Source organism: Zalophus californianus, chromosome 2, assembly GCF_009762305.2.
Source record: "Zalophus californianus isolate mZalCal1 chromosome 2, mZalCal1.pri.v2, whole genome shotgun sequence".
NCBI classification, from domain to species: domain Eukaryota; kingdom Metazoa; phylum Chordata; class Mammalia; order Carnivora; family Otariidae; genus Zalophus; species Zalophus californianus.
In genome coordinates this window covers 147,473,131-147,495,261 of record NC_045596.1, presented here as the reverse complement: position 1 = coordinate 147,495,261, position 22,131 = coordinate 147,473,131, and the positions used below count along the sequence as shown (strand labels likewise).

The 22,131-nt window shown below is 36.5% G+C and overlaps 1 protein-coding gene across 1 annotated transcript; it reads right to left on the bottom strand.

Annotated features, from left to right (window-relative positions):
• Positions 1-5,195: 5,195 nt before the first annotated feature.
• On the bottom strand, positions 5,196-10,694 carry SAP30 (Sin3A associated protein 30). The gene is made up of 4 exons (XM_027600231.2): positions 10,109-10,694; positions 8,368-8,493; positions 7,830-7,928; positions 5,196-5,534 (listed from the first exon to the last, which is right to left on the bottom strand). Exons 1-4 carry the CDS (start codon positions 10,424-10,426, stop codon positions 5,412-5,414), a joined length of 666 nt encoding a protein of 221 aa, XP_027456032.2. The 5' UTR covers positions 10,427-10,694; the 3' UTR covers positions 5,196-5,411.
• Between the last annotated feature and the right edge of the window lie 11,437 nt (positions 10,695-22,131).

The following is a 22,131-nucleotide window of genomic DNA, read 5'->3' as shown; positions in this document are numbered from 1 at the left end:
TTCATTCTTCCCCTCCTGCTATCTTCTTCTTTTTTTTTTTAACATATAATGTTAAAGGTACAGATCTGTGATTCAACAGTCTTACACAATTCACAGCGCTCACCATAGCACATACCCTCCCCAATGTCTATCACCCGGCCACCCCATCCCTCCCACCCCCCACCACTCCAGCAACTCTGTTTGTTTCCTGAGATTGAGAATTCCTCATATCAGTGAGGTCATATGATACACGTCTTTCTCTGATTGACTTATTTCGCTCAGCATAACACCCTCCAGTTCCATTCACGCCGTTACAAATGGCAAGATTTCATTACTTTTGATAGCATCTATAATCTTAACCACTATGTTATTTAACAGCATCATCTAATTCATTTCCTTTTTAGGAAAACAAACCTTTACTGATATGGGACATATGATTGTACACTTCAGCTAGCTCATATAAGCTAAATGCTTACTGAATTAACAATTTCTATATTTTTATCTTGGATGTTTTATATCCTTTTCCTTATTATGAATCTGAGCACAAAGTTGACAGTAATACTAATAGCTCATCTCTTCTTGATAAAATTTCTCTTTTCCTTATCATAATCCGAAGGGATGCCTTGAATATTTTTGTTTGCTGGGATTAAGTACTAATCATAAAAGATTATTAGAGAATTGGAAGCTATATAGAGAACCCAAACAATGAGCAATAACTACTGGAGGAAGGGAAGGACAGACAGATAAGAACACTCACAGATCTTGAAACTTTAACTTCCTTATAGTTGCTAACATGTACACATGAGTTCTTTCCAAAAGAAATTATTTTTGCAAAATATTATGACAAGTGTTTTTAAAATGTAAATAATCACATCAGTAGAACATTACGGGCTTAAAAATAATTTTCCCAAAAAGAAAAAATAATCAAATTCATATATTTCTAAATCATTTTGCATTAACAGCCTCAGCCTAAACTTTTCTCTCAAAGACTTGAAGAGAAATTGATATTAAAAAATTATACTAAATTGGGGTGCTGGGTGGCTCAGTTAAGTGTCCCACTCCTGGTTTCAGCTCAGATCATGATCCCAGGGTCTTGAGATCAAGCCCGCATTGGACTCCACACTCAGTGTGGAGTCTGTTTGAGATTCTTTCCCCCTCCTTCTCTCTCCTCCCTGTTTTTCCCCTACTCCCACTCTCTCTCTCTCAAATAAAATCTTTAAAAAAAAAAGAAAGAAAATTATAGTAAATTGAGACTGATTTAACTTCCCCAATTTACTTCTATAGAGTGCTTGAGCCCATCTTCCCCAATATACTTCTATAGAGTGCTATCACCATAATGGGCTCATCTTTGCAGAGTGGTGTATCTGGAGAGAAATATGTAGCATATATATAGCCCCTATATTCTAAGAATTTTACAAATAAAAACCTATATCAGCATTATCCTGATACAAAAGTCAGACATGGACAGTACAAGAAAACTCTAGACCAATATACCTTATGAATATAGATGCAAAAATCTTCAAAAAATATTAATATATCAAGCCAAGAGCATATTAAAAATCTCATAGAATATACATAAATACCACTAAAGGTAATAAAAAATTCGGCACAGTTGTAGGGAATCAACATACAAAAATTGGTTGTGTTTCTGTACACCAGTAATGAAAAAAATGGGCCAATGACCTGAATTTAAATGCTAAAGTTATTATATATATATATATATATATATATATATAAAACCTAGAAAAATAGGGGTTAATCTTCATAACCTCAGATTTGGCAAAGAATTCTTAGATCTGACACCAAAAATATGAGTAACAAAAGAAAAAATAAACTGGATTATATAAAAACTAAAAACTTTTGTGCATCAAAGAACATTATCAAGAATATGAAAAGGCAATTCACAGAATGAGAGAAAATATATTGAATATGGACTTAATATCCATATCCAGAATAAAAAACTCCTGCAACAAGAAGATAAGCAATCCAATTGAAAAATAAGCAAAGGATTTAAATAAATATTCTCTAAAGAAGACATACAAGTCAGCAAAAGCACGTGAAAAGATATACAATCATCGGTCAGTAAGGAAATACAAATCAAAACTACAATGAGATACCACTTCACACCCAGTAGGAAAGCTTTAATTAAAAAAAAAAAAAGGAAATACGAGTATTGGCGATTTGGAGAAATAGAAACTCTTGTACACTGCTGGTGGGAATGGAAATGGTACAGCCGCTATGGAAATCTGGAGGTTCTTCAAAAAGTTAAATATAGAATACCATGTGATTCAACAATTCTACTCCTACATATATACCCAAAAGAAATGAAAACATGTCCACATAGAAACTTGCACACAAATGTTCAAGTCAGCATTATTAATTGTCAAAGGTAGGAACCAAAATGTCCATCTATGGATGAATAAACAATTTGTGATATATATATATATATATATCTCACATATATTAGCTATGATATATATATATATATATCATAATGGAATATTGTTCAGCCATTAAAAGGAACAAAGTACTGATAAATATGCAGCAACTTGGATAAACCTTGAACACATATGCTATGTGAAATGAAACCCAGACACAAAAGAACATATATGATTTCCTTTATAGGATATATCCAAAATAGGCAAATTCATAGAGACAGAAAGCAGATTAGAGGTATCAGGGGACGAAGAGGAGGAATTGGGAGTGAGTACTTATGGGTGTTTTTATGGGGTAATGAAAAATGTTGAAATTAGAGTTGGTGGTGGTACAACATTGTGAATACACTAAATACCAACAAATTATGCAGTTTAAAATGGTATTATAAATAATACCATGTATATGGTAGTATTAAAATAATACTACCATATACATTTTGGCTCAATTAAAAAAAAAAAAAACTTTATGTAGGGGCTCCTGGGTGGCTCAGTTTGCTAAGTGTCTGCCTTTGGCTCAGGTCATGATCCTAGGGTCCTGGGATAGAGCCCATTATCGGGCTTCCTGCTTAAGGGGAGACTGCCCCTCCCCCCACTCATGCTCTCTCTCAAATAAAATCTTAAAAAAAAAATCTTATGTAGAAATAATATAGAGCTTGTTTTTGTAAAGATCTATATTTCAGGTATTTCTAGCCTTTTCTTAAATGTTCAATAAAAGGTAGTTCTACCAAATAACTGACTTCTTTTTCTTTTTTTTAGTGAGCATATGGCAAAGATTTATTTAACTCATTGACAAGGAAACCATCAGGGCTTATTTCATTATGTTTTCTTCCTTCTACTTCACAGTCAATTTTGGATTCTTTTACATTGCAGCATCTTGAGTTTCTGAGCTTTGATGGAAGTTCTCTCAGTTTTTCATGTTTTAAATTGCTCAGCAAGGATTTAATTTCATTGGATAACTAACACCCAGAACTCTTATTTTCACTTTTATCCAACTACATTTTATGCAAATAATTAACTACGAAATTAAGTTAAAGGTTATATCCATAAACAGATAATTTAATGTAAGCAAATGGTTTCCAACTTCTTTCACAAGAACAGAGTGTTTTTATAGGGAAAAGTAAGCCTATAGTTAAGTTTTATTAAAAAATTAACTTTTTACAGATTATAGATTTAGATAAAAATATGTAGAGGTAATATTTTCTTCAAATAAACCACCGCCACATCTTGTAGTTATGTGGCTCACTTTCAGACGTTTAAGAAAAAATTTCTCACAGAGAGATTTCTGGAATGCCAAAAATGAGAGGATTTTATAATACCAATTATCAGAGTCTCTGCTCACCATAAAAGTACAGTTGACCTTTGAACAACATGGGTTTGAACTGTTCAAATCCATGTATATGCAGATTCTTTACAGTGTGCATTACTGCAAATGTACTTTCTCTTCCTTATGATTTCAAAAACATTTTTCTCTAGCTTACTTTAAGAATACAGTATGTAACGCATGTAACATGCAAAATGTATATTAATTGACTGTTATTGGAGAGGCTTCCGGCCAACAGTAGGCTATTAGTAGTTAAGTTTTGGGAGAGTCAAAAGTTGTATATGGATTTCCAACTGGTTGGAAATGGTTGGTTGCTCCAACCCCTGCATTGGTTAAGGGTCAACTATAAATCTTTAAATGGTATAGTAAGAACAAAGACCAGTGCTTTATTTTTCACTGTATTTTCTAGATGTCAATACACTCAGAATACTTAAAAATACACAGACTAACTTTCTAATGAACCATTACTTTACATGTAGCTAAATCAGTAGTTCTTCACCATGGCTGATTTTGCTTCCCAGGGCGTTTGGCAACATTTAGCGATAGTTTTGTCACACCTTCAGAGTGTCACTGGCACTAGTGTTGACTGCAGTGATGCTGCTAAAACTACAAACACACGCGATAGCCTCCCATGGTAAAGAATTATCAGGCCCAAATGTCAACCTTGGAGAGAAACCTTGAGCTACATTAATGTTCTGATCCATTTTCAGCCTAAAATCTGCACCCTAATCAAGGACATTAACTGAAGCTGTTGTTTTGTTTTGATGTCATAAGGTATAAATTTGATTGGCAACTATGAGACCTTTAATAGAAAACTGATAGAGAATAAAATGTAAAAGAAAGCAGAATATAAATCAAGTCAGAGCTATGTATGGACCAAAATTTAAAGATCTTGTTGGATTTCTAGATCTCTCCAACTTACTAGTTTTAATTTGCAATGTAAACAGTACAGGACATGACTGAAAATTAAAGGGCACTGCAGAACTTCTTTCTATGTTCATGCCATATAAACACCTTTTCCCTACGAAAATTTAAAGAAACAAAACTAATTCTATGTTATTTCAACTTTCAGCACTGTGTTTACTTTTGCTGGCACATTAAGTCTTCTTTGGAAGGAGGTAGGCATATAAATTAAACTCTTTGTTCTTCCTAATACTTTTTCAAGTAATAATAATAATAATAAAAAGGAAATAAAAAAGAAGTTGCACCCCAAAGGAAGTCTATTTTTCAAACCCATTAGCACCAAAAAGTACTTTATAGCATTAGGATATCTTTAATTCCAAATCAGATTGTCCCAGAGAAAGCAAATGTGCTCTTTGTTACTTCTTAATTTCTTGGAATTAAAAAAAAAAAAAAAAAAAAGGTGGTAACAAAATGATCTTTAAACTCTCAATTAAAACTAGTACCTTGTGAGTTTAACATAAAAATCAAATTTCACAAAATAAATACACTGAAGCAACTATAATAGTAATCACCTTTATTTAAAATATTTTTCAATCTAGGAAAGCTCATTTTACACGAGTTTCCAACTAATTTATTAAGAGTCAGAAACAAAGAAAATAAAACCAGAGAAAATCCTCTGTAAAAAAATACACAAGGAACATTTCTACATGTGAAAAAACAGTAAACAGTCTTAACATCAGAACATCCAAGTCTCAGTCTCAATTCCATCTCTTCTAGTGAACACTACTATCAACCTTGAGATCTGATTTGTTCTTGTCATTCTTCACTGAGTAGATGAAATATGTTAAGGTGTCCTTTTCATTCACTGGAATAGACCTAAAGTGGCAACCAACTATCTATTAAAAAAAAAAATTGAAATTAAATTATAGATATTGACAGATGTCATACTAGGTAAAAAAACACATTCATCTAAAGAAAAAAGGCTATGTGATAAGAGCTATTTCCTTTTAAAAATAAACTATTTAACAAAATACCAACAAGATGAAAAGCATGTAAGAATAAAATGTTATGAAGAAGAGATAGTGTGATTTCACCAACCCACTCAGTTAAACACACATTTTTAATTAGAATATTATTACCTTTTAAATTTTATAACTAGAATCTACATCAGGAGGTAAGTATTTTTAAACTTTAAGTACCAATGAAATAAAACAGAATGGAGACCCTCCTCACACAGAAAAAGGATAAATATATAAGTTGAAAAAATTTTGGTTCTATACAAATGATAAACTATCTTACAAATATATTTGCTTTAACTTATTCATTCATTGGCAGTACTCTTTGTTAAAAGGTTCCTTGAAAGTTTTTCTGAATAAAGATTATGGATGGAAAATGAGAAGGGAAAGAGAGATGTTCACTGAAGAATATTTATCTGCTTTCTGGCCTTTCATTCTGCTAATCCAACATGTGCACTATAACAACCAAGAGGAATACAACAGACTAAACTGGGGTGTTCATATGCATATCTAGAATGTGGAAGATAAAACTTCCTAAAATGTCATTCAGACAATAATTAAGAGATTTAAAGAGGACAGTCACCTAAACTCTGGAATCACTCATGACTAAGTAAACTATAATTTTCATGGCCATTTGGATTTTTTCTCATTTCTAAAGAAGAAAGTAGCTTTAGAAATAATATAACTTTTTAAATATCAGATTATCAAATATTTCAGGTACACTTAAAAAGTACATACTTCTGACCCTTGTACAACACAGGTTTTAATTGTGAGGGTCCACTTACACACTTTTTTTTTTTTTCAGTAAATACAGTACAGTACTGTAAATGTATTTTCTCTTCCACATGATTTTAACATTTTTTTCCTTTAGCTTACTTTATTGAGAATACAGTAAAAATATATAAAATACATATGACATAGAAAATATGTTGACTATATTATCAGGAAGGCTTCCAGTCAACAGTAGGCTATTAGTAAAGTTTTTGGGGAATCAAAAGTTATTTTTTACTATGCTCCTAACCCCTTGTCGTTCAAGGGACAACTGTACATTATATGTAACATTTATAATAATCAGTTCTTTGGTTCTCATTTGTCCCAAAACAAAAGTACCTTCCACTTGATTAGTATCTGTATATATGGATACAGTTTCATCATGGTAGATAGTATCTATGTTTATGTTATATCAATATACTATACAACCTAAAAAGGACTGGATCTTTTAAATCAAATATAAAGAAAAACTTAATTTTTGTTGCTTAGGCAAGAAGGAAAGAAGAAATTCTGGCTAAAAAGTCAATATATTAGATCTTAACAATGTTAAAATAGCATTCTGCCAAAGAATTGTACCTTCTGTATCTTTTACCATATTCAATATGCACGTTTTAGAAAACGTTGCATTATTAAACCCAAGCTGAAAAATATGGAGAAAACTGATTTATATATTTAATTTCTATTCTAATAGATTAAGTATTTTTACTTAAAATGATTAAAATATAAATATACAAGTCTATAAACACCTTAATAGGATTCACATATTTCTTGGTTCTATTAATTCCTGAGAACACACATATTCCAAAATTTATGAAAAGACTAGAAGTTCTATATCAAAGCAAACTAAGTAAAGCCTTGGATAAAAGTCTTTGCATCTTCCAGATGTGAAGAAAGCACAGATGCCTCAAAACAAACATCAACAAGGACAAATTCTGAAATAGTTAAATCAACAAGTTATAGGAATACTATTTACGGTCTAATCAGTAGACCTAATCCATCAAAAACTTAAAAAAAAATTCTAATAAAGACAACAAAGCTTATCAATTTCTTTTATTATGCCTCCATTAGGTGTTCAATAAATGTTTACTAAGTGGAATTTTAAAACCAACAGATTTCCAGAATGAGAATTTAAAAATTATCACCCAGTATTTCTGAAAGCCAGTATTAAAAAATGCTTAGAAAATTACATACAATCCAGAGTGGTTGTATTATAAAGGAATTTAAGAGGCAGACAAACATTTCTAGGAAACTAGATTCTTCCGCAATAGATTTTTTATTAACTGATCTTTCTAACTAAAATGTATTGTTATATACACTACGTTAACAATTTCCTTAGCCTTTAATGACTCTTTTTTGTATAAACAGGCTCATTTAAAGTATAAATAGTTTAAAGCTCATAAATACCTCAACAAGTTGTGCTTTATTAAGTCCTGGTCTGGTTGATAGTTTGAAGTGTCTTTTGTATCTCCGAAGTGTATTGACTTGTAATTGGTATAAATCAACCTAGAAAAAAATAAACATGTAAGGATTAGTTCATGCATTTTTTTAAAATAGTTATCTTTGATACGTACAATAACATTTCAATTTTGGCACAATAAAAATGTAATTCTGTAATTCCATTATGAAATAACAAAAATTATATTATTTAATTCCATTCCATTATTCCTTTTATATAATCAAAACTATAAATATATTGTACACTTTAATCTTCTGAATATAAATATTGAAAATTGGGAGCAAAAAAGAAGTCAGAAGGCAATAGAGCTATAAGCATTGTCAACTGAAAACGTAAGTCACTACAACTGCTTGTTAACTGGCTATATTTAATTTTGCTTTCATTTTCAGATTTTTCGCTTTAAGCATTTTTAAAATTTGTTCTTTTTTTAATATAAGTTTCAGAATGAAATACTTAGGATTTACATTTAACATACAGAAACTTTACCTCTGGAGTATCAATATCTTGAACAGGTGAATCTCCTCCATCATCATCACTCCCTTTTCTCTTTCTTCTGTTTCGAACACTCTGAATTAAGTTTTTATGATAATCACAAATGTAAAGATGCCTTGCCTGAAACAGAAAAGTTTCACAGACTACTTATGATTATGTAATGTGTCCATGTATTAGTAAAATACATAGAGCACAGTGAATTATTAAAAATAAAAACAACAGTCAAAACAGGCCATTGTTAAGACAACAGCATGCTTCTATGCTTAAATCCTGTATTGTTAGATTGGGGAGTGGGGTGGGGTGAACGGGAGGAAGGGAGGCAGAGAAGCAGAATGCGAAATTCCAACTCTGGATTTTGTCATTAAATTGCAGTGAGGGTGAACTAGATTTGTTAGGTCATGCTGTTTTTTAACAAGGGGAAAGATATGTTGCCCACAACTTTGCTATTTGGTAATATTTTCTCTACTTAAAGAGCATATTTTAGTAGCATGATGTATTATGCTTCCTATTCTTTTTATAATCCAGATACAAAACTATTCCCTTTTACAAATGAGCTGATTTCATATGCTTATATTTAAATTTGAATTATAAACTTCCGAGTATTTAATGTATTTATTTGTACTGCGTTTTCCAACCAAAGCAATGTGAAATTATTCAAGTTTACTTGAAAAGTTTCTTATGAGCGTGCCTGCTCATAAGAACACGAACTAGTTAACAGGCACAAAGTATGACAAGTATGCCCTTAACAGGCATAAAGTATCACAAACTCGGCAAAAGCTTCAATTAAATGTAGTCTTGAGAGCTGTACGGTAACATCTGAAATATTGGGCTGCATATATTAACAGTTAAACTCCTTTAAAAAAACCAAACGATTAAAGATTAAGGCTTTTAAATTAACTTCTAAACTAAATCCAAGTTAAAATTATGCAGGACATGTGCTAGGTTCTGGCATCTTGTTACTCATTTACCGCCAGCCAGAGCTCCGAAAAGTGGCAATGGTTGTTTCTAAAAACCTCATAGATGGTCAAAAAAAGCGAGACGTGTAAAAGGACTGAAAAAGAAATCCCGATGGCTGCCAAAGGGATGGCAAAACCGCAGAGGCTACGTGCTCCCCACGTTGCGAGCAGCTGCGCTAGATGCTGACATCGTTCACAATCCCCGCTCCCAGCAAGGCGCGGGGTGAGCTCGCTTCCCCTCACTCCATACTCGGACGAACGAGGAAAGGGGTCTTTCTTTACTGCAGTATCAGGTCCTTGGTCTTTGCAAAGACTCCACTTTTGCCTACACGAAGACGAGTTACTCCCTGGGGCCACACGCCAGCTAGGGCAGCAAAACAAAGAAGGCATCTCCATTCCAGAAGGAGCTGCCGGGCTACAAGAAAACTACTCCGGGCCCTCTGAGCGGCGGTCCCCTTTGTTTCGTTTCCCGATGTCGGTGAAGGAGGAAGGGGTTAGACAGTGAGCAGAACGGACTCAGGGAGCGTGGGGGTGGGGGGGGGGGAAGAGGAGGCGTGGGGGAGGAGCGGAACCGCGGCGTGCAAGTATGTGTCTGTAGGGGGTGGCAGTCGGAGTTGCAGCGACTTTGTTGTCTGTCTCCTACCAGAGACCACACAACGGGTTCGCACTGCAGCCAGGTCTAGGGGGACCCCTGAACCCTCCGCCCAACAATCCCTGTAGGCACCTCTCCAGGAGCCCCAAGGGGGTGGGCAGGGCAGGGCCATCCCGCCGTCACTTACGCTCTTATCCAGCTCGATTTTCACCTTCTTCTGGGAGATGCTCTTTTGGATCCTCTTGCTGAAGCTGGCGTTGCCAGCCGCCCGGCCACACCGCTCACCGTCCTCCCGCAGACAGCAGAGCTGTCCGGGGCCGGGCCCGGCCGCTCCCGGGGACCCGGCTGCAGAGACGGCCCCGGCCCCGGGCACCTCAGCCCCGGCGCCGGCCCCTGCCCCGTTCCCCGCCGAAGCGGCGGCAGCCGCGGCGGCAGCGACCACGGCGGCCACTGCGGCGGCCGCGTCCCCACCGCGGCTCATCTCCTCAGGCGTGAAGCCGTTCATGTCTCCGCGCTCTGGGATGCCGGTGCTGACAGAAATCCCCGCTCCGCCTCTCTCGGGAGACTCCGGGGTCTCCGCAGGGTCCCTCAGGCACCTGACCCCGCCGAGGCAATCCCTCCGGCGGCACGGCCAGACACCAAACGTCCTAGCCTGTTGTTGCCTGCTGGCGCCGGGACAAGCGCTTTGGTTCAAGAACCAGAGTCGGGCGGCGCCAGGAGTTACGACCCCGCTCACTGTCACATGGAGACGCTTCAGCAGTTGGCCCCCGGCGCCTCCGCCTCCCTCCGGCCCCTCGACCTGCGCAAGCGCGACGCGCTCTCTCCTGTCCCGCCCCTTCCACTCTGTGGCGGGGCACCACGGGAATTGTAGTTCTCTGCGGGGGAAATCAACTTGAGTTCCTCCCTGACTCGGCGCCTTGGGGATTGGGGGAACTACTTATCCTAGCATGCATCGCGTGGCCACGGGCAGGGCTTTTTTTTTTTTTCTTTCTTTCTTCTTTTTTTTTTTTTTAAGTACGGGGAAAACAGGGGCGTGTGTTTGGGGGTTGTGATGTTTTCTCGCTTCTTGTCTCTCCCGGGAAGTTGGTTTGTTTGGCTACCGGAATTTTGCAGAGTTAGCATTCCAGACGAAGAGGTCACTCAGCTCCTGAGGCGAAGCGCAAAATGCAGGGGGCGGGGGCTAGGAGGGGAAGGGAGTGAAGGTATGGAGTAAAAAAGTTTCAGGGCCGTTTCCTATCTGTGGAAAAAGAATTTTTGGTGTGGCCATGCTTTTGTGGGAAACCCAAACCGAGGAGAACTCAGTGAAGCTGGCGCTCTTCAGGCCCTGGAGGTCCTGCAGATCCTGCTGCTAACAAGGCGGCTGGAAAACCGTTCCATTCATTGACTTGTTTAGGGGCCCCTGCATAGGCAAAAACGCCCATCCCGACCTTGACCGTGACAGGGCCTCTTCCCAAGTGCCTCAGTTTAAGGCCGTTTTTAAATCCTTGCATGTTTCTGCAAGGATCAGGTTTCATTCCTGGGTGCACAAAGTTGGCCGCTTCCTGAGGTGGAGCTGCTGACTGGTTATAACAGGGCTTTGTTCCGCCTCCACCTCCAACCTTTACAATTTCTCCACTAATGGACCTGGAAAGGGGCGGAGTCCAGTATCCTATAAAAGGGGACGTGGAACCCCCCCCCCCCACCAATACCAAGTTAGCGTGAGTGATCCTCAGAAACTTCCGGGCGTTCTCTCTACGGAATGAGAAGCGAGAAAGAACTGCATTTTCTTGGGTGCCTGCCAGCGCCTGTGTGCTTGTGCGTGTAGAGTGCGTGTGTGTACGAGTGTGTGCGTGCGTGCCTGTGGGCGCGTGCTTGTGGAGGGCGGGGTAGAAGAATGGGAGCGGCTAATACGAAAGCTGCACCTTTCCTAGTTGCAGCGTGTCACCTGTTTTTATCAGATGTATCCTGTTTAGCAATCCCATTGTTTAAATAAAAATACGAAGCAGGTTCTTTTGAAAGTTCTTTTAGACTTGCTGAGTGAATTTAGTGATAGATGATTTAAAAAAAAAAAGTAAATGTCATCTGCCCTGAAATTCAAAGCCCTCCATTCCATCTGTGCTTTTCCGTTCTAGGATAGGTCAAAGGAAAAAAAAAGAAACATTAAAATATTACCCAAATTGAATGGGCGAAAGAAAGATGCTGAATGGTAAGTATTTTGTGTTACTTTTTAAAGCTGCACTCTGCAGTGCAGCTGGTGTCTGATAGCCATATGTGCCTATTGAACACTTGAAATGGGGTTATTTCTACTGAAAAACCAAATTGTTCATTTAATTTTAACTAATTTAAATTTTAAAAACGGATTTCAGTTATTGGAAAACCTTTAAGTGTGTTTGGAACAACTTGGATATATGAATATATTTTTTCAATTTAAATTTTGTGAAATCTAAATTTAGAATCCAAGTTGAGATGTGCTGTAAGTATGAACTAGCAGAATTTCAAAGACTTAGTATCAGAAAACTTTTATAAAGTATATTGAATGGCTCATTAATAATTTTTATATTGATTACAGGTTGAAATGATAATATTTTGAGCATACTGGCTTAAATGAAATATAACATTAAAATAATATTTACCTGTCTATTGTCTTAAATGTGGCTACGAGGACGTTTAAATGTTTAAACATGTGGCTCATGTATTTGTATTAGATAATGCTGGCTTAATCTATTAAACATAGACTACTAGTATCTATTGTTTGTGTATATATTTTCTTAAGTGGTTAAAAATGAGAACATATGGACGGGATGGATACACTCCAACTTCAGGGTGGGGTTCATATCTCAGGAGAGAGGCAAAGGGATAGTATCAGGGAATGGTTTAAAGGTGGAGTCTGTTATGTTTGTAGGTTTTTATTAAAAAAATCTGAAACAAATGTAGTGTTAGGATGTTGGATTTTCACATTTTTTGTACTTTTATTTGTTTTTAAAATGATTCATAATATTGTTTGGTCCTTGGCCTTAAAAGTTTATAATCTATCTTATGCAAAATGTGACCAAATTACTTCATGTATATGTGTATAGTTTAGCAATGTATCCGTTTCATATGAATTTTAGGAAACTGATGACTTGTGGCTAGGCTTCCTTTACACACAATACGGTATTTTTAAAACATCATATTAAACGTTTATTGCGTACTAGGATCTTTCCTAGGCCCTGGGATATAAAAATAATTGAAACAGGGTCCTAGCCATTTTGTAGCTCACTTCATAGTAGAGCAGCTTAACAAGCACAGTATACAGGCTGCCAAAGACTGAATGTTGTGTCCTCCCAAAATTCATATGTTGAAACCTAATCCCCAGTGTAATGGTATTCAGAGGTAGCATCTTTGGGAATTGATTAAATCATGAGGTGGAGCCCTCCTGAATGGGATTAGTGCCTTCCTGAAAGAGGCTCCTGAGAGCTCCCTCACTCCTTTTGCCATGTGAGCACACAAGTGAGAAGACAGCAGTTTATGAACGAGAAGGCCGACTCACCAGATACAAACCTGCCAGCGCCTTGGTCTTGAACTTCCCAGCGACTAGAACTGTAAGAAATAAATTTCTTTTGTTTATAAGCCACCCAGTCTATGGTGTTTGTTATAGCCGCCAAACAGACTAAAATACGTGCCTCAATAAAATTAGAGAAAAAGTACAGATTTAGTGCACAAGAGGCAATGATTCACCTCTGGCAAGTAGAAGGCATTCCTAGAGTAGGTGAACTGTAAATTCTCAATGCCTGATTTAAACTGTATCTTCAGTGAATCTGTTGTTCAAAGAAATTTTCATAACCACCATAGTTCATTATTTCTACAAATCTTCATATTCAGGGCAGGTAAGAATTCCTTCCTTTAAGTATAATTCGCAAGCCTACATTGGAATCAGGCTTTGGGGAGCTTCAAACTTACATAATTTGAGGAGTCTTCTTTAAGAAAATGTATTTACAATTGTAAATACAAAATTAGGCACAAGCGTTTAAAAGGGCCTGTCCAAGTGAGGGACTCTGAAGCTTAAATCCATTAGCTTCATGGTAATCCTACCTCAGAGTAGACAATATGGAAATGCAGATTTATGAAACCTAAGTTATAGGGAGGTTGTTGATATCATTAAAATATTTGCTTTCTGAAATGGTTATAATATGATTCTTTAAAGTATTTTTCCCTGACTTCCTTCCCTCTGGAGCTTTTAACAGGATTGAATCTTTCTGGTTTTACATTAAAATAAGTAATTAAATAATTTTATTTAATTTATAAAAATTTACAAATTGACCCATAATCCTAACATGAACATGATTAGGAAATTCAAATAATACAAAAGGTTCAGTATGAAAAAAGCCTGTTTCCTTTCATCTTCTCAAATCCCTGTCCCTAAAAGCAATGAATGTTAATAATTTCTTGGATTTCCTGTTAGAAAAAAATTGTATATGTCAGTATATACATCTCTATATGTGAATAATTCTATTTTATACACTGTTTTACACCATGCTTTCTTTTACCTAGTTTAAAATAAAGCAAGCTGGGCGCCTGGGTGGCTCAGTTGGTTAAGCACTGCCTTCGGCTCAGGTCATGATCCTGGAGTCCCGGGATCGAGTCCCGCATCGGGCTTCCTGCTCAGCAGGGAGTCTGCTTCTCCCTCTGACCCTCTTCCCTCTCGTGCTTTCTATCCCTCATTCTCTCTCTCTCTCTCAAATAAATAAATAAAATCTTTAAAAAAAAAATAAAATAAAATAAAGCAAGCATACAAAAACTGCATAAAACATAAATGTCCAGTTTCAGTAGTTATGGAAAAACAAACATGTATATAACTGCTACCCAAGTCCAGAAAAACAAGACAAAACAAACAATACAACCACAATAGAACCTTTTGAGATTTTTGGTTGACATTGCATTGAATCCATACATTAACCTAGGAGAGAATAGACATCTTTACAATACTGAGCCTTCTAATCCGTGAACATGATATATTTTTAATTCATTCAGATCTTCTGTAATGTCTCTTAACAGAATTTTGTCATTTTGTAGAAGTTTTGCATATCTTTTATTAGACTTATTCATGTGTACTTGATATTTCTGATACTATTATAAATGGCATCTTTTTAATATTTCATTTTCTTTGTTGCCAATATATAGAAATTAAGCTGGTTTTTTTTCCCCCAAATAATGTTTAAATTCAACAAACTTCCCTATTCGTAAAATTTTCTACTCACAGTAATTATTTCTATATTCATTTGGATTGTCAAGGCACCCAGTCACATCATTGACAAATATTGAATTTTGTTCCTTCATTCCTAATTTATTTACTTTTCTTTTTTTTTTTAAAGATTATTTATTTATTTATTTGACAGGGGGAGAGAGACAGCGAGAGAGGGAACAAAAGCACGGGGAGTGGGAGAGGGAGAAGCAGGCTCCACGCTGAGCAGGGAGCCCAATGCGGGGCTCCATCCCAGGACTCTGGGATCATGACCTGAGCCAAAGGCAGCCACTTAACTGCCTGAGCCACCGAGGTGCCCTTTACTTTTCTTTCTTACTCTACTACATGGCTAGGACTCCAGACCAATATTGGAGAAGAAGTGGTGTTAGTAGGCTTACTGTCCTGTTCCCAGTCTCAAAAGAAAGACTGTATGTTTCACCTCTATATATAGTGTTTATGACAGATATTTTTGTTTCTTATACTGTTTACTTGCTCATAATATCCTCTTATGTTTTTAATGTACGCAATATTTGTACTACTGTTTCTCCTTTCATTCTTAATTTCAGTTATTTGTACCTTCTCTCTTTTTTGGGTCAGACCTCAACAGTGTTTTATCAATTTCATTAGATCTTTTAAAGGACAAATTTTAGTTTTCATAGTTTCTATTATATTTTTTCTATTTTCTTTATTATTTCCTTCTTTTTTATTTTGCTGTTTTACTAAATTCTTTACAAATATGTGAATTAGAAGCTATATATGTCTCTATGAAAAGTGTTTTGCCTGCACTCCACGAGTCTTAATATGTGTTATTCTTATTATCATTGAGCTCAAAATATTATCTAAATTCCCTCAGGATTATTTTTGATGCATAATTATTTAGATGTACACGTCTTAATTTTCAAATATATGAAGGTGATCTGTTACCCTTTTTGATTTCTAACACATTTGCATTGTTGTTACAGAAATATATATGATTTAAATCCTTTAAAATTTATTGAGGTTTGCTTTTGAACCAAGAATAATTTTTTTTTTTTAAGATTTATTATTTATTTTAGAGAGGGAGAACACACGTGAGAGCTGGGAAAGGGGCAGAGGGTAAGAGAATCTCAAGCGGACTCACTGCCAAGCATGGAGCCAGAGGTGGGGCTTGATCTCATGACCCTGAGACCATGACCTGAGTCGAGTGCTTAACCGACTGAGCTACCCAGGCACCCCTAACATGGTTGATTTTTTAATCAACATATTTTGTGTTTAAAAACAATTCGTATTCTCCTATTAGGTTAGTATTCTATTTATGTCTGTTGGGTCCTATTAATTGCGCTATTCACTTTTATGTATTCTTAGACTTTTTGTCTGCTTGTTCTATAAATTAGTAAGTTAAAATATCCTACACAGCCTTATAAATTTGTTTATTTCTCCTTTTCATTCTGTCAATTTTTGCTTTACTTATGTTGAGACCATATTATTTAGTTGACACAAATTTAGAATTGTTATATGAAGCTGGAACTGAATTTTTCAGCATTCTGAAATGACCTTCTGTATGTCTGTAATGGTTTTAGCCTTAAATTCTATTTTGTCTGGCTGGTATTAATATAGTTACACCACCTGCCTTTTATTTAGTGTTTGCATGATACACAGCTGGCCCTTGAACAATGTGGGCTTTAGGGGTACCATACCCCCCATGCAGTCAAAAAGTCTGGTATAACTTTTGACTCCCCCAAAACTTTACCAATAGCCTGTTGACCAGAAGCCTTATCAATAACATAAACAGCCGATTAATGCATATTTTGTATGTTTTATCTGCTATATATGGTATTCTTACAATAGAGTAAGCTAAAGAAAAAATGTTATTAAAATTATAAGGAAGAGAAAATACATTTAGAGCACTGTACTGTAAAAAATCCCCATATAATTAGACCTGTAAGTTCAAACCTATGTTGTTCAAGGATCAACCAAATTTTTCCATCTTTTTATTTTCAGCCTTTCTGTATCCTGATAACTTAAAAGTATCTTTAGAGCACAGGCTTTTGCATTTCTAAAAAACCTAGTCTAATAATCTTTGTGTCTTAACTAGGGCATTTAGTCTATTTATAGTCATGAATTACTAATATACTTGGGTTTAAGTCTGCTATCCATCATCTTTTGTGCTTTCTATTTGTTGTGCCTACTCTCTGTTTGCTTTATTTTACTTTTTTGCTTTCTTTTGTAGTATTTTAAAATGGTTCAGTTTCCTTGAAATTAGTTTGGAAATTATAAACTCTTTTTCTGTTTTTCTGATCCTAAAATGTACAACATATATCCTTACTTTTTAAAGTCCAATATTAATCTTTACTTTGCCTTCTTTCCAGAAAGTGTGAGGTTCTTTTGAGGGTCATGTCCTTCCCCCACACCGCCCCCCAGCTTCTTTTAAGTTTTTCTCTTTGATTTTCTATGGTTTTACTTCAATAATATGCCTTTTATTTTTACAAATCCTGTTGTACTTCATTGGGCTTCTCAAATTATAGATTAATATTTTTAATCAATTCTCAGAAATTCTCAGCCATTATCTCTTCACATATAATTTCTGCTGTCATTCGATTTCTGGAACTGCAATATATATTAGGCCACCCCACTGTATCCTCTATGTCTCTTGCTCTATCTTCAGTATTTTTAATTTTATTTTTCCTTCCCTCATTGGGAATTGTTTCTTTTAGCATACCTTCCAGTTACTCATTCTCTTTAGGTATGTCAAATCTGCTGTAAGAGTCATCCATCATTTTTATACTTTTAGTTATTCTCTTTATTTTATAATTTATCTTTGGTTAAGATGTGTCACTTTCTTTAGTTTCTAGTTCCTTGACAAAATTTATAAGCTTGACTTTTTCTTCCATGACCATAGCAAACAGAATGGTTTTTAGAGTATGTTTGTCTTTTGTCTGTTGTTTCTCTGGTGTTGGCTCATACTCAATTCTTCTTGCATCCTATTATCTTTGATTGTTTGCTGTTGATGTTATTTAAAAAATTAATGATAGAAATAATTTGAAGCATTAGATACTGTTAGGTTCCTCCAGAGAAGAGTTTCATTTCCTTCTCTCAAGTCCATAATAAGGGTGCCAATAGTCCTGAATCAATGCTTGAGGATTTCTGAGCCAACCAAATGATTCTAGTCCATATCCCCACTTTTGGGCTGTGTTTCCTGGGGTCCTGTCACAGAGTGGGAGTGTTTCACTGAGGTTAATACATATTGGACTCCAGCCCTAGATCCAAGTGACTGCCAAATGCTCGGTTTTTCCTCTCACCTCCTTTGTTAAGTTGCCTTGTTATAACTAATACTGTTGATGTTAAAATAATATTCACATTCTGATATTGTCTAGAGTGTAACATTTTGGTCAGCATATCTCTGCTTCTTCCACTGTGATTTTCTTCTCATCAGAATGTGAAGCACACAAAAAGCAATGTAGTTTCCAGGTAATGCTGGAGCTTGCTCTGGGTAGAAAACTATTTGTGGCTGATTACCAAGATGGAATGGTATTAACCATCAAAAAGAAACTGAACATAGCTTTAAATCCCCAGGATCAAAAAAGCATTCTTGGGATATCCCCTCATCCATAATCCAATAAAATCCTCTCAAATGTTCCTATACGATATTTTAGTTGCATGGGTTCAGGAGGAATAGTTAACTAAAAATTCGCTTTCTAGCATATCGGAATAAAGTGCTGCTTCTCTCTGAGCTTCTTCCATTAAATTTTTTTTTCTACACTGTATGCCTCAAATGTTTTTTCATTAAAACTACTTTGTTGCCTTATTTCTGTACATAATCATAGCAGATACGAACATCTAAATAATTGGCTCTAATTTGACTACTGACAACTGTAACATTTTTGTTCATTATCTGAAGCCAATAATCATAGTACTTTCAGAAAATTTCTTCATACCTTTTGAAAACATGGGAGAAAATGAAGTATATTAGCATTCTGTAAGAACCCAGGGTCTGCTTAGTCCTAAACTTTTTCATTCATTCTCCTTTGACAAATCCAGAGCAAAAAGGAGAATGGAAATAAATTCAAAGAAACTCAATTTTCAGCAAACAGCTAACTAAAAAAACCCCTCAAACTCCAAAATCACATGTGAGTGCTACAATAGGCAACTGAGACCAGAAGCACTGGGCAGGAAGCCCATATAGGAAATCAAGAGAACATTTTGAGAAAGAACTGAGATTGAATAGAGTCCAAACACTGACGAGGGAGAGAGAGAAGGATAGAAAGTGACTAATCAGAGAGAGCAGATCTTAGAAAGCACCAGTAAAGTAACTTTCTAAAAGCAATAATATCTTTGAAGGCAAATTTTGGCTCCCTGTGGCCTGTGAATAAATTAGGAAGTCCAGGACTGTGTGTAGAATCTCTTTAGAACTAGGTTAGGTAATGAGAAGCAGAGTAAGTGTGGCTTCGTAGAGTTGCCGTATTTTAAAGAAATAGTCTTTTGCTATAGCAACAGGAGAGAACCCATGAGAGATGAATTCTGTAAAGCTACTCTGGCCTTTCTTTCTACTCCTGGTTATAGTCCAGGAAAATTCAACTCATTCAAATATGAGGATTATGAAAGTCATATGTACGACATCACTCAAAAATACAGTGAGAAAGCTATGAAATAGAGTAGACAATTTTTCTACAGAAGATGAAAATTTATCAGAAAATTGTTATAAATGAAACTTATAACTCTACATCCCAACATGAATTTGAAAAACTTACTGAAGCAGTCATCCTGTGAAGTAAAAATCACCAAAAACCCAATAAATATGAGTCAGGTAGCAGGGAGCCAGAAAACAGGTTATTAATATCTACTTTTTATAAGAATGCAATCAGAGAATTGATTATTTTGATGTTTTAGGTATGCACAGTAAAGAATTAACCTTACCCGAAGAGAGGTCTGGTCTTTGCCCTCATGTTCTAGGAGGTGATCTCCAAAAAAAGTGGCCTTATTTACTTGGAGGCTTTGGGCCACACTGGACAGTCTAACAGTGTGATTTATGATGGGGGCTTTGGGCCACATGGAATCATCTCTACCGAGAGGGGCTGAATACTAAATCTGCTACAAGGGCAGTCAACCACATCTACATAGTTGAGCCCCAATAAAAACTCTGGAAACCAAGGCTCAGATAAGCTTCCCTGGTTGGCATTGTTTCCATTGTATTGTTGCACATAATTTCTGGGAAGGTAACACTGTCCACAACTCGACAAGAACAGGAGAACTGGAAGCTCCATGTATGGAACTTTCCTGGACTCTGCCCTGTGCACCAATTCCCTTGGCTGATTTTATCTGTATCCTTTTGCTGTAACCTTAACTGTGAGTATAACAGCTTTCAGTGAGTTCTCTAAGCCCTTTGAGTAAATTATCAAATCTAAGGGTGATCCTGGGAACCTTTATAAACTATGAAGTTGGGGGGCGCCTGGGTGGCTCAGCCGTTAAACGTCTGCCTTCAGCTCAGGTCATGATCCCAGGGTCCTGGGATCGAGCCCCGCATCAGGCTCCCTCAGAAGCCTGCTTCTTCCTCTCCCACTCCCCCTGCTTGTGTTCCCTCTTTCGCTGTGTCTCTCTCTGTCAAATAAACTATGAAGTTGGTGTCAGAGTGAGGATGATCTCATATGGACTGCTTCCGTAACTTTGCAGGAAATTTTTGAAGTTTGGCCACAAAGCATATAATTGGATTTTGTAAGTCATGCCTAGTGATGGGGTATGTTTTGTGTTTATACAGAAAATCCCGCTTGGGGTGCCTGGGTGGCTCAGTCCGTGAAGCATCTGCCTTTGGCTCAGGTCATGATCCCAGGGTCCTGGGATTGAGCCTTGCATCGGGCTCCCTGCTCAGCGGGGAGTCTGCTTCTCTCTCTCCTGCTTCCCCTGCTTGTGCTCTCTCTCTCTAATAAATAAAATCTTAAAAAAAAAAAGAAAGAAAGAAAAGCCCCTGATGGGTGTATGTGTGGACTATTTGTGTGTTTCTGTGAATTTCTGCTTGTAATACCAATAGTTCTTGCTACATTTATTTTAATCCTGTTATCCTTAATTTAGATAATATATTTGGTACATAAAAAGGCTTCTTTTCCTGTTTTAAAAAATGAGGGCAAACTGATACTGTTCTGATAAGGAAAAAAAATAATTGCGTCTGTTTTTGCCGTTAGCATGTAAAATATACAATTCAGAACAACTAGAGAAAGTGTTACTCCTATACCTAGCAACAGTGACTTCGGAATACAGACATAATGAGAAAGTAACATTCTTCAGGTTTTTTTCCTATTCTTACCTCACGTTCTGTCACTTTAGCCATTTTCATTATCTTGAATTCCCTTGCAAACCTCCCTTCTCACCTGCTTGGCAAAAATCAACCCTATTTCCATCTAATCTTAGTTGACTGCTGAGTCCTTCCTCTTGAGTGCTTCACTGCAGGTCCTTCTTCTAACCACCCCTAGTTAATATTGAATTGCCAGTACTTTTTCTGACCTCCCATCCCGCCATCTGCCCTCTTGTTTTAACCCAAAGACCAACCTGCTATTTAACAAAGAAAATTGATGCCGTCAGAAATTCCCTAGTTGTCTTATGCCTACCAACAAAACAATCTGCATTCTCAACAAATCTCACAAAGTCTTCTTTGTTTTATTTTGTTTTATTTTATTACCTCTTGTCTCCCAAAGTTTTTTGTTCCATTAATTATCTTTCCCTCCCTCCTATATCTTCAGTCTCTTTCTACAAGCTGCAAGTTTCTCCCATGTTAAAACAAACACCTCATACAAGACAATACCCTCCCTTAACTCTAGGAGGCCCTCTAGATATTTATCTAAACTCTGATTTCCTTAATAGTCAAACTCCTTAAAAAGGTGGCATATGTACACTTACTATATCCACTTCTTTGCCTTCCATTACTTCCCATGCATAAAACTCTTCCCTACTTTCCCCACCTCCATCATTTCCCATGACCTACAGGATAAAGTCTGAACCCTTTATAAATTGGCCCCTGTCTCTGAAGCCTCTTTGATACCACT

Bases quoted from the DNA above. Each gene is read 5' to 3' on its own strand.
- SAP30 (XM_027600231.2), bottom strand. From the start codon at position 10,426: ATGAACGGCTTCACGCCTGAGGAGATGAGCCGCGGTGGGGACGCGGCC. The intron at 8,494-10,108 runs GTAAGTGACGGC...TTTCTGTTTCAG, and splicing joins AAATCGAGCTGGATAAGAGC to GCAAGGCATCTTTACATTTG. The intron at 7,929-8,367 runs GTAAAGTTTCTG...ATTTTTTTCTAG, and splicing joins AAGATATTGATACTCCAGAG to GTTGATTTATACCAATTACA.